At 39.8% G+C, this 13,383-nt stretch overlaps 2 protein-coding genes across 6 annotated transcripts in view; one reads left to right on the top strand and one right to left on the bottom strand.

Moving 5' to 3' along the window:
- Positions 1 to 13,383, bottom strand: part of ASCC1 (activating signal cointegrator 1 complex subunit 1) — a 126,441-nt gene that overhangs the window by 81,294 nt on the left and 31,764 nt on the right. The gene's annotated exons all lie outside the window — the stretch shown is intronic.
- Positions 601 to 1,181, top strand: LOC128582360 (high mobility group protein B1-like). Its single transcript, XM_053586233.1, has one exon. It carries the CDS (start codon positions 601 to 603, stop codon positions 1,132 to 1,134), a length of 534 nt encoding a protein of 177 aa, XP_053442208.1. The 3' UTR covers positions 1,135 to 1,181.

Here is a 13,383-nt window from a genome sequence, read left to right as displayed (position 1 = left end):
AGAAAAAAGCAATGTCCAGAAAAGCATGTATACTATTTATGTAAGAAAAAAAGATATGAAAACACATATATGTATACATATCTGTTTATCTTTAGCAAAAAAAAAAAAAGTCACAAAGGATAAACCAAGAGAACAATGTACTTGGTTTCCTAGAAGAGATGAGGGGAAACGGGGCAAAAGAAATACAAGAATGTGTGACACTTCTAAGTATGTATATCTTTTATAAAATTTTGACTTTTAGAAGCATATTGATGGTCTGCATATTCAAAAACTGTATCAAATTAACAAGGATGAGAAGAGGGAAGAAACCTGAAACAGAAATCTGAAAGTAAACTAAAAATAAACCCAAATATATTTCCAATTAATATCACACCCACACCAGAGGGGGTAAGAAAGTCAGAACTAATGAACACAATATGTGACTTCCTGTATGGGGACTGGCTAGAGGGGGAGCTACAGACAAATCCTGAATAGGTTTACCCTTACAGAGGTATGGGCAAAGCAAATCAAAACTATTTTAGATAGAGACAGCGCCGGGGCAAGTGAGAGGCGGACGGGCACTGGGCGACTCTGTACCTCGCTAAGGAAAAATAACTAAACATGGGCAAAGGAGATCCTAAGAAGCCGAGAGGCAAAATGTCATCATACGCATTCTTTGTGCAAACTTGTCGGGAGGAGCACACGAAGAAGCACCCAGCTGCTTCAGTCAACTTCTCAGAGTTTTCTAAGAAGTGCTCAGAGAGGGGGAAGACCATGTCTGCTAAAGAGAAAGGAAGATTTGAAGATATGGCAAAGATGGACAAAGCCCGTTACGAAAGAGAAATGAAAACCTATATCCCTCCTAAAGGGGCAACAAAAAAGAAGTTCAAGGATCCCAATGCACCCAAGAGGCCTCCTTCGGCCTTTTTCTTGTTCTGTTCTGAGTATTGCCCAAAAATCAAAGGAGAACATCCCGGCCTATCCATTGGTGATGTTGCAAGGAAGCTGGGAGAGATGTGGAATAACACTGCTGCGGATGACAAGCAGCCTGATGAAAAGGAGGCTGCAAAGCTGAAGGAAAAATACGAAAAGGATATTGCTGCATACCAAGCTAAAGGAAAGCCTGATGCAGCGAAAAAGGGAGTCCAAGGCTGAAAAAAGCAAGAAAAAGAAGGAAGAGGAGGAAGATGAGGAGGATGAAGATGATGGTAATGAATAAGTTGGATCTAGCGCAGTTTTTTTTTTCTTGTCTATATAAAGCATTTAACCCCCCTGTATACAACTCACTCCTTTTAAAGAAAAAAACTGAAATGTAAGGCTGTCTAAGATTTGTTTTTAAACTGTACAGTGTCTTTTTTGGTATAGTTAACACACTACCGAATGTGTCTTTATATAGCCCTGTCCTAGTGGTATTTTCAATAGCCACTAACCCAGTCTGGGGGTTGTAAATTGGCATGGAAATTTAAAGCAGGTTCTTTTTGGTGCACAGCACAAATTAGTTATATATGAGGATGGTAGTTTTTTCATCTTCAGTTGTCTCTGATGCAGCTTATACGAAATAACTGTTGTTCTGTTAACTGAATACCACTCTGTAATTGCAAAAAAAATGTTGCAGCTGTTTTGCTGACATTCTGAATACTTCTAAGTAAATACAATTTTTTTATTAAGAAAAAACTATTTTAGATATAATATGGGACTGGACAAATGAGTAAAGGTGTTGCTGATGCTGCAAGGTGGGATTCTTACTGTGGAAGGAAAGACATACAACTATGGAATGGAGGACAGCAAGAAAGGAGCATGGGGAGATAGCCTGGAATTGAAACCATCTTGGTGAACTCTTGATTTCTAAAATATTGCCCAGGCACAGTGACTCACTCCTATAATCCTAGCACTTTGGCAGGCTGAGCTGGGAGGATCACTTGAGCCCAGGAATTCAAGGTTACATTGAGCTATGATCAATCAAGCCATTGCATGCCACCCTGGGTGACAGAGTGAGACTCTGCTTCAAAAAAATTTTTAAAAAGTATGTATGTGAATTTGTTCCCATGTATATGCATGTATAAGTACATTATGTCTGTGTGTATATATGTGCATATATGTATATATGCATATATTTCCTAGATCTGCCCTCTGCAGGGACCTAAAAACAAAGATATCCATAGCATAGCTGGCTTCCTAATATCGCTGTCCACTAAAAGGAACCAAGGCTCCTTTTAGAAAGGAAATGGGTGATTCCAGGGCTGGGATAGCAAAGTACAAGATAAGCCTGGAACAGCTTTTTATGCCATTAAGTATGGAAATACTAAAAACAAAACAGGCATGTCAGCAACACAGGAACCGAGGACATTTTAAGCATCAAATAATTAATAACTTATAAACTATTGAAGAAACAGAAATGTATGATTCTGTATCAATGATTGATAGGTAGGTATACAGACAGACCCAGACAGACAGATGAAAAGGAAGAAGTATTTCTTAAGTAGAATATGGAATGCCAACTGAAAAATATAGAAAAAATCATAGACATTGTACTCCTTGATTGCACACAGCTATGACTTAACAATAAAAATAAATAAATTAAAAAAAAAAAAAGAAAAAATCGTAGAGTTGGAAAAACCATAATTTACAACCATGATAAGCAAGATTCAGGCAAGAATCATTAAAGGATGCTAAATCTAATGGGAAATTTTGTTGAATAGAATATTAAGATAGGGCAGCACCTGTGGGTCAGTGAGTAGGGCGCCGGCCCCATATGCCGAGGGTGGTGGGTTCAAACCCAGCCCCGGCCAAACTGCAACAAAAAAATAGCTGGGCATTGTGGCGGGCGCCGGTAGTCCCAGTTGCTCGGGAGGCTGAGGCAAGAGAATCACGTAAGCCCAAGAGTTAGAGGTTGCTGTGAGCTGTGTGATGCCACGGCACTCTACCCGAGGGCGGTACAGTGAGACTCTGTCTCTACAAAAAAAAAAAGAATATTAAGATAACCTTAAAATGTCTCCTCACAGACTGCTTATGGGTTGGAAGGAAAAATAATAGTACAGAAATTAACCAACACTTTTGAGTTTAAAAATTAGTATCACCAATGAGTGGCACATATACCCTGAGAAGGCTATATCATCACATGCACTGTCCCATTCAGGAATGCACAACCGAAGTCTACTCATGAGAAAATATCAAATAGATCTAAAATAAGAAGCATCCCATTTTTTAAAAAGTCAATGTCAAAAAAGACAAACAGGGGGCGGCGCCTGTGGCTCAGTGAGTAGGGCGCCGGCCCCATATGCCGAGGGTGGCGGGTTCAAACCCAGCCCCCGGCCAAAATGCAACAAAAAAGACAAACAGCTGGGTGTGGTGGTGCATACCTGTAGTCCCAGCTACTTGAGAGGTGAAGGAGAGAGGAATGCTCGAGCCCAGGAGTTGGAAACTAACCTGACCAACATAGCAAGACCTTGTCTCAAAAAAATAACTTTTTTAAATAAAAAGATTTTAAAGTACTTAGAAAGAAAGGGCTATGACATGTGCAACTTACTATAAAGTAGTTCAGAAAGAAAAAAATGGATGATAAAACATAATGAAATACTAATAGGTGAATCTAAATAATGGGTACTATTCTTAGTCTTACAACTTATCTGAGTTTAAAATTATTTCCTCTATTAGTTCCCTATTGCTACTGTAACAAATTACCACATATTTAGTGGCTTACAACAACACTAACTTATCCTGCTATCTTCTGGAGGTTAGAAATCTAAATTGAGTCAGTAGGGCTATATTACTTCTGGAGGCTCTAGAACAGAATCATTTCCTTAACTTTTCTAATTTCAAGAGGCTACCAGCCTTCCCTGGCTCATGTCTGTATCACTCCAACCTCTGTTTCTCTAACTCTGACCTTATAAAGACCCTAGTGATTACAATGGGATCACCTGAATTATGCAAGATAATCTCCTATTTCAAGCTCTTTAACTTAACCACATCTCAAAGTCCCTTTTGCCATGAGAGGTAACATGGTCACAGGTTTTTAAATTAGGACATGAACATCCTTGGAGGATCATCATTCCACCTGTCACATCCCTTGTCCCAAAATGTTTTTTTAGGCATATTTGGGGATATACACTTGGGTGATAAAACTAAAGAAAACTAACAATGGGATTATAGTGATTACAGTACTCTCCCTTTTATCTGGTACCCAGGAGGATTGGTAGATTCCAGATAAATGTAATTTTCAGTTGCTTGAAAGTTACTGTTAAAAAAAAGGCCTAACCATTTCTATACCCCACAGTATACCATATCATAAATTCAGTATTGACTTAATATTAATATTGAAATGAACTAATTAAAAGCAAATTAAGACAAACTTCACTGATTATAACAGTTTTACTATACTATAAAATAGCTCTGCAGTATACTATTTTAGTTAAATGGCAGTCAATACACTTTTCAACTTCACTACCATTTTTTTCTTTTCTTTTTTTTTTTTTTTTTTGAGACAGAGCTTCAAGCTATTGCCCTGGGTAGAATGCCATGGCATCACAGCTCACAACAACCTCCAACTACAACCTCCAACTGGGCTTAAGCAATTCTCTTGCCTCAGACTCCCAACCAGCTGGGACTACAGGCGCCCACCACAATGCCCAGCTATTTTTTGGTTATAGTTGTCATTGCTGTTTGGCAGGCCTGGGCTGGATTCAAACCTGCCAGCTCTGGTGTATATGGCTGGTGCCTTAGCTGCTTGAGCTACCATATTTTTTTAACTTCAAGTAATACACATGAACACTTAAAACTGTTCCGGAGAGCACATGGGAGCTGTAGGAGAGATGCACACAGCATTGGCTTACAGCCAGCACAGCACACCAAGTTTAAACTGATTTTTTTTCCTTTTTTTTTTTTTTTTTGGACAGGTCATGTGCTGGTTGCTTGAGTTCTGGATAATGGGGAGTTTACAGCACTACAAAAGTCAGGACAGTGGTTACTCTTGAAGGGAAGAAAAATAAAGCAAGAAAGGTCTGGAATGCTGATTAAGTTATTTATCCAGACTGCATGGCAGTTACGAACATACCCATTTGTTCCGTACAGTACATTCAAGTACCCTCCTAGGTCAACGTGAAAATGACTAGCAGACTAAGAGGGAAAACTCACATACAGTTTGTTATCCTTTCACAATGTCATGGCTCTTTCCTCCTTTCTCTTTCTGCTTATTCTTTGGCCTTTTCTCTCATAACCCACCCTAATATCCAGCAAGAAAAAAGAAAGTCTTCAGCTTTGCTTTCCTTACCTTACCCTTTGGGAACCTACCAATTTAGTAAACCGACCTTCACTTGCCAAGACAATATGGAATACTGGGAAACAAGACACAAAGAATGCAACAGAGCTGGACAAGGAACACATGGGTCACCTAAAAGACACACAATTGTTAGTCTTTGGGGGAATTTTCAGTCATAAGAGTTCAAATAGCCTTTAACACTATGGGACGTATATAATTTACAAGTAACCCTACTGGACAGTCTCTTAACAAATGGAGAAACATCCTAAATTCTGCCCTGCCTAACAACTTTTCTATTAAGAAAAACTTTTCTCTTACTGAATTATCTAAATTTAATGTAAAACAATCTTCGAGGTAACAGCCTAAATCTCTAGAGCCACTGTTTTTCTCTGCTCAGAATATATCATATTTCTGCCGCAAGACCGTTCATTGAGATGAATAAAGACCAACATCAAATTCTTTGTTCCAGGGGTTTAATTATACTGGGCCCTGCTCCAAGTTCGCCATTAGTCAGAGCTGGAACTATTTTTTCCATTAGGTTGGCCACCCAGGCTGGCGCCTGAAAATTCTAATGGTACTGACCTACCCGGCAGGGAGAAGCAAAGGGTGAACAGGAATTTCCTGGGGCAGTTTTGTCTAGATGAAAACAAATATGTTTCTTTATGGCTAAGTCATAACATCTCTGAGCCTCAGTTTCTTCATTTGTTAAGTAAGTCCTCAAGCAAGGATGGGAAATGCATGCAAAATGTTCCTCCACAGAAAACTTAGGTTCAAGCCTAAGTCACAGTTCATGTGCTGACTCAGCAGTCCCAGGTACATGACCTTAACCCTCTCATTCCAACTGCAGATCATGAATTCCCACAAGCAAACACCACCTCATCACAGGCCCTTTACCGATCTCATTTACAATCTAGCACTCTAGGCTCCACTGGGGCAGAACTGCTAGCAATGCTATCAGTATGAACAATTAACAAGAAATAGCAAAATCTAAACATGTCAAGATTGGGGGAAACACCAGTAGAGAATAGTATGGATTAGCCCACTGTGGAGCCTTCTCTGCTTCCTTAAAGCCCAACTATCCTTTCCATACAGACGAGATGTAACCCAGGTGTACTTGTGAGTACTGTCAGCCAGCAGAAGGGAAGGCTCTCTTCAGACTTAGACTGTAAGAGTCTAATCCAAATGTGTAGCATCCAGAATGAAAATAATTTACAGCACTCTGCCTTGACAGTACCTGCCAGTTGTCAGAGATAAAAAATAACTCTCAAATTATATTGACATACACCATCTTTTAGAAACTCCAGGTATAACAAAGGTTTGTGCCTGAGCTATAAAAGACCTTTAACCTGGGGCGGCGCCTGTGGCTCAGTGAGTGGGGCGCCGGCCCCAGGTGCCGAGGGTGGTGGGTTCAAACCCAGCCCCGGCCAAACTGCAGCAACAACAACAAAAAAAAAAAATAGCCGGGCATTGTGGCGGGCACCTGTAGTCCCAGCTGCTCAGGAGGCCGAGGCAAGAGAATCGCGTAAACCCAAGAGTTAGAGGTTGCTGTGAGCCGTGTGACGCCACGGCACTCTACCCGAGGGCGGTACAGCGAGACTCTGTCTCTACAAAAAAAAAAAAAAAAAAAGGGGCGGCGCCTGTGGCTCAAGGAGTAGGGCGCCGGTCCCATATGCCGGAGGTGGCGGGTTCAAACCCAGCCCAGCCAAAAACCACAAAAAAAAAAAGACCTTTAACCTGGACCAGAGAGTCTAGGGTTCTAATTCCAACTCTGCTCTGTCACAATCCAGATGTAATTAGGCAAGTCATTTCATTTCTCCAGGACTCAGGTCCTTCCTCTGTAGAATAGAAACTCTAAATCAAAGGTTCTATAAACTTTCTACATATAAATAATTGCCTGCTAACAAAATCAGTGTTAGTGAGGGATCTACCAATTCACATCTTGATATTCTACTCAAAGGACAAGGGAAATAAGAATGTTTCCCCTGGCTCTGCACCTGTAGCTCAGAGGCTAGGGCTCTAGCCACATACACCGGAGCTGGCGGGTGTGAACCCAGCCCAGTCCTGCCAAACAACGACAACTACAACAAAAAAATAGCTGGGTGTTATGGTGGGTGCCTGTAGTCCCAGTTACTTGGGAGGCTGAGGTAAGACAATCACTTAAGCCCAAGAGTTAGAGGTTGCTGTGAGCTGTGACGCCATGACACTCTACCAAGGGCAATATAGTGAGACTCTGCCTCAAAATAAAATAAAATAAAAATAAAAAAAGAATGTTTCCCTATGCTTATTATATTTTATTTCTTTTTTTACTCGCCGGATCCTGGGGCATCACTCCTAACAGGTTTGATATAAACCTTTTTCACATATGAAACTTACTCAAATAAAGCAAAGTGATGAAAAGAGCACTTAGCTTTGTAACCAGACAGGCCTAAGTTCAATTCTAATTCTGCCATCTATCAGCACCATGACCTAAGGCAAGTTACTTAGATACTTTGAAATTCAATTTCATCATCTATAAAAGAGACACTACCTCCATCTCAGGTTTGTTCTGAGAATTAAATGAAATACATGTGAAGTCTCTGGCACACAGCAGTATGGAATAAACACAGGCTTCTCCTCCTTTTATGTGACTATGGAACACTAGATAAATCTCATCTTTGCTCTTGCTCTTAAAGCAGCATTGGGAGCTAAATAAGGCTCTGCTGAGTCATTTCCATTATTCTTTAAAGACCATTCAGAAAAACTGACTTTGATTTGAGAGTATCTATACGTTATTAATGAAATACCTTGTTAAGTTGTATAAGCTTCAGGAAGAAAGGCTTGTGATTCTTCTGGTTTGTAAATTCAATCTATTCAGACCTAATTATGAGAAAGTGAAAAGGTTCTCACAACCTCCAACTCCTGGGCTTAGGCGATTCTCTTGCCTCAGCCTCCCGAGTAACTGAGACTACAGTCGCCCGCACAATGCCTGGCTATTTTTTTGTTGTTGCAGTTTAGCCGGGGCCGGGTTCGAATCCACCACTCTCGGTATACGGGGCCAGCACCCTACCCACTGAGCCACAGGCGCCACCTGGAAAGGTTCTCAAAAACAAGGAGAAACATTCAAACATCAGCTTCTATACTGACCAAAGAAAAGAATTTCTCATGCATTGTCTAATATCTTTACTCAGTACAGAGGAATGAAGAGCGTCTCTGCTTACTAAAGGATACACCACCCCACTTACTGTAGACATACACAACAAATCCTTAAGGCTACTTTTCAAAGGCTTAACTATTCCTCCAAAATTACTTGAAAGCACTAATTAGCAAGGCATCTACCAACCTACATTTATTTCCAAAGACAGACACTGATCACTCTAACATCTGCAACAGATAAATGGTATGACACCAGTTGAAGCTACATCCTCGGCTTCTGGCTGCCACTCTTTCCCTCGCCTCCATATCATAATCTATAGGATTATTACAAGACCTGGTTGGTGATATAACAATTATAACAACAACTAACACTTATTCAGCATCAGCTACATGTCACGTAAATAATTTAAACTTAGTCTTCATATCGACACTGTAATATAAATACTATTATAATCTCCACTTTAAAGAAAGCCTCTGAAATATCTCTGGAATACGTCACAGATCCTAGTCTTCTTTCAATAGACAGTCTCAGTAGCCTCCTAATTGGTACGTGTCCCTGGCTCCCCCATTCCTTAACTCTCAGCATCCTCTATACTACCTTCAAATTATTTTTCTAAAATGCTAAGTTCATCACAGTCCCTGCTTAAAATCCTTACTGTCTGCCTATAGGAAACATGTGAAATCCTTGACCCACATAAGATTTTTCACAACCAGGAAGCCATCTAACCTTCCACTCTTAACTACTACTACTTCTCTACTCTACTCCCTTTTTAGGCTCCAGTCTTAATAAATTCCTCACTCTTCCTTGAATACCTCGCAAGTGACACTTCTTCTTCCCAGAATGCTTATCACTTCCCCTCGTGTCCTATCCTTCCTTCAAGACTCTGTTCAAATGTCACCTTGCTTATCAAGCCTTCTCTGAATCTCTCTTCTGCATACCCCCCAGCTTCCCCACTAATGCACTTATTTCACAATATCTATTTCCAGCTTGGCACCTGTAGCTCAAGTGGCTAAGGCGCCAGAGCTGGTGGGTTCAAATCCAGCCTGGACCTGCCAAACAACGACAACTATCACCAAAAAATAGCCAGGCGTTGTGGCCAGCACCTGTAGTCCCAGCTACTTGGGAGGCTGAGGCAAGAAGATCACTTAAGCCTAAGTGTTTGAGGTTGCTGTGAGCAATGATGCCATTGTACTCTACCCAAGGCAACAGCTTGAGACTCTGTCTCAAAAAAAAAAAGAAAGAAAGAAAAGAAATCTATTTCCACCTCTTCCCAAAGTATAAGATCCTTAAAGGTAGAGCCCACTGTTAGTACATAATACATATATCTTATATATTACGTCTACCTAGTATATGGCAGACATTTAATGATGTACAAATGCATAAAAAACTTACTCATGGGCGGCGCCTGTAGCTCAGTCAGTAAGGCGCCAGCCCCATATACCGAGGGTGGCGGGTTCAAACCCAGCCTCGGCTGAACTGCAACCAAAAAATAGCTGGGCGTTGTGGCAGGCGCCTGTAGTCCCAGCTACTCGGGAGGCTGAGGCAAGAGAATCGCTTAAGCCCAGGAGTTGGAGGTTGCTGTGAGCTGTGTGATGCCATGGCACTCTACCGAGGGCCATAAAGTGAGACTCTGTCTCTAAAAAAAAAATTAAAAAAAAAACAAAACTTATTCATAACTACCAAGTCCATTCAAATGGTACAATATATGACTTCTGTCAATATTCTTTCCTTTGTTACTCAACATCAGAACTCAGGGGTCTTATAATTTTTCTTACAATCAAAGACAACTACATTCTAAATTAGTTCATAAGATAACTACAAATCTTGCAACTCCCCTTATACATGAAGAATTTTAAATTATACATTAAAGCTTACATGTAAACATTTTCTTCAGTGAACGATACTAACTGGAAAAAACTAGTTTTAACTGAGGGAGTTGGGGGAGATACAGACCCATTAGCCATTCCACCCAGTGTCAGCCTTCACGTTACAGTATGAGCTGAATTATGTAGTTTCTGGAACTACCACGTATTTAGGTTCTCTAGGAAGCCTGAGAAATCCCCTGTTGCTTCAGACACATCGATAAGCCTTCAGCATGTTCCACCACACACAGTTTTGAATTACTGTTTTTCATTACTGATGTGCTTTCTACTGGACCCTGCTGTGAGATAAAGTGGAATTACAGCAGCATTACGAGCTTACAGAATGAAGGAGAGCTATACAGACAGTAAGACATCTTTGAATCTTAATGCAAGGGAGGAAAGAGTGAAAAAACAAGGTGCAGTTTATCTGCAGATCACATAGATGAAGAATACCTTGCCAGTGTCTGTGAGCAGCTAAATCCTATACTAAATATCTCAGGCTTAGGGAGCTGAAGCATAGGGATGATGTTGATAATGTTTGCAGTCAAAGGGTATTTCTTACATAACTGATGCGCACAAAGGAAGGTGATTTCAGGAAATGCTATTCTGAATAGCAAATTTGGTTTCCTTGGCGAATCAAGGATGAGATCAAGGACAAGCATGCTACCAAAGAGGGAAAAGAGGCCAATTATTTTAAAGGAAGAAAGAAGTTCAAGGAAGGGTAACAGAACAAGATGATACCTGAGAGTAAGAAAGTTGTCTACTGTACCAGAAATGTGTTCTTCATAACAAGGTTTAACAATGAAAACTAATGACTATGGTAGGCAGAAATTCTCAGAATGACCCCAGTGACCTTCAGGCCGATATAATCAACCCCAACTATAGGTAGACTCTGTGCTGTGATAATATATCAATCCCATGATTTTACATGGTATGTATATGGCACAGTTGACCTTAAGAGAGAGAGATCATCCCAATGAGCCTAATCTACATACAAGAGCTCTTTAAAAAGCAGAGTTTTTGGCTGGTGGCAGAATTCAGAGATTTGAAGCACAAGATAGATTTGTGTGAAAAAAAATGGAGCCCTAAGATCTACAGCCATAAGGACCTGAATTTTGCCAATAACCTCAAAGCTGATTTTTCCCAAGAGCCTGCAGATAAGAGACTTGACGGCCAATATGTTGATATGGGCCCCGTGGGACCCTAAGCAGAGAATCCACTCCAGCTCACTGGGTCTTCTAACCTAGAGAACTAAGGAACGACTAAATAACTGTGAGGTGACAAATGGATATGGTTTTAAGCTGCTAAAATTGTGGTAATTTAATATACAGAATGGCAAACTCAGAGGAAGGTGCAAATATAAACTTATAAACTCTATTTCAATAGCACTTTTCATTCCAACGATCCCAAAATCACCTGACTTAATAGACATAAGCCACAAAAAAGAAACAAAAAATTAATAATATTGATTTTAAAAAATGTTTAGAAAATGAAGAGTCTCACCTTCTTCAGTCCTGAACCAGGTCTGAAAGTGGACATAAATCCTTCTAAACGCATACCGGATCTGTATGATAATCTCATTTTTTTTTTCTTTTTTTGCACTTTTTGGCCGGTGCTGGGTTTGAACCCACCACCTCCAGCATATGGGGCCGGTGCCCTACTCATTTGAGCCACAGGCGCTACCCAATAATCTCATTTTTAACAATTCAGGAATAGAATGTGATCTGCAATTGAAACACCCAAGCACAAATGGAAGCTCTGCTGCTCTTCCTTAAATTCTCAAATACTGTGCAAATTATTACCCAATTCCAGTTAAGGCTGGTCCCAGCTGAAAATACTGACTGAAAGATAGGAGTAGTTGATTAGTAGCTGGTTAGTTGTTCAGGAAACAACCATCAAAATACCTTCAATTTATCCTATGTACTCAATTTTGATATGAGGACAATTAATGACAATTAAGGTTATGGGGGGGGGACAGAAAGAGGGAAGGAGGGAGGGAGGTGGGGCCTTGGTGTGTGTCACACTTTATGGGGGCAAGACATGATTGCAAGAGGGACTTTACCTAACAATTGCAATCAGTGTAACCTGGCTTATTGTACCCTCAATGAATCCCCAACAATAAAAAAAAAAAAATACCTTCAATTTAAACAGGAGAGCCTGTTCAAATAATCTTGTTCCATTCAAATAATTTTCCATTAGTGACTCCAAGGACTAATGTCACATACTTGTTTTACTGAATTGTATAAATTAGAGCAGATACTAGAGCCTACACAACTTTGTACTGCCTGCTCTATTTACCACTATGGTACTCACTAGCTGTGGCATGTTAGTCAAATTACCCTCTCTGAATTTCCCTTCTTTCATAGGTAATAGGCAATAAAAATACCTCTCTCATAGGGAGGAACTGAAAATTAAACACATAGAGGAGGCATTTAGAACACTGTCCAACACAATGCAAGAAGTCAATAATTATTTGCTGTTTTATATTTCACTCTATAAATTGAGTAAATAAAATGGGAAATGCAGGCTTATTTACAATATTATAGATTAGCAGGGAAAAAGTGCATGAACAGCAGCATATTCATAAAATCTCCAAAGTGGCAACAACCCAAATGTTCAGAAACTGATGATTGGATAAATGAAATGTGACACATAGTTACGAATATTTTTCAGCCCTAAAAATAAATGGACCAGTGTTACGTGATACAACATGGATAAACCTTGAAAACATTATCTCAAGTGAAAGATGCCAGACACAAAAGGCTACATATTGCATAATTCAATTTATATTAAATATTTAGACAGAAAGTAGATTAGTGGTTGTGAGGAGTTAAGGAAAGAAGACTAATGGCTTAATGGCTATGCGGTATCTTTTTTGAGGTGATGGAAATATTCTGGAATTACATAGTGGCAATGATTGCATAACTCAATGAATATAGCAAAACCCAATAAAACTGTACATTTTAAAACTGGGATTTTTTTTCCAGAGCAAGTATCTCATTAAAATAGAAAAAGTAAATATTAAAAATTAAAATTTCATGTTATTTCAATAATTCAATTTTAAAATGTATGAAGACTTTTCCTTTCACCCACAAAAAATTAGCTCTGACTGGGCACGTTGGCTCACACCTGTAACCCTAGCACTCTTGAGAGCC

The sequence above is a fragment of the Nycticebus coucang genome, chromosome 3, assembly GCF_027406575.1.
Source record: "Nycticebus coucang isolate mNycCou1 chromosome 3, mNycCou1.pri, whole genome shotgun sequence".
Lineage (NCBI taxonomy): Eukaryota > Metazoa > Chordata > Mammalia > Primates > Lorisidae > Nycticebus > Nycticebus coucang.
The sequence above is the reverse complement of the archived record's forward strand: the minus strand, read 5'-3'. Positions and strand labels throughout refer to the sequence as shown.

What these genes read in the sequence shown, in the direction of transcription:
- LOC128582360 (XM_053586233.1), top strand. Translation starts at nt 601, where the DNA reads ATGGGCAAAGGAGATCCTAAGAAGCCGAGAGGCAAAATGTCATCATAC.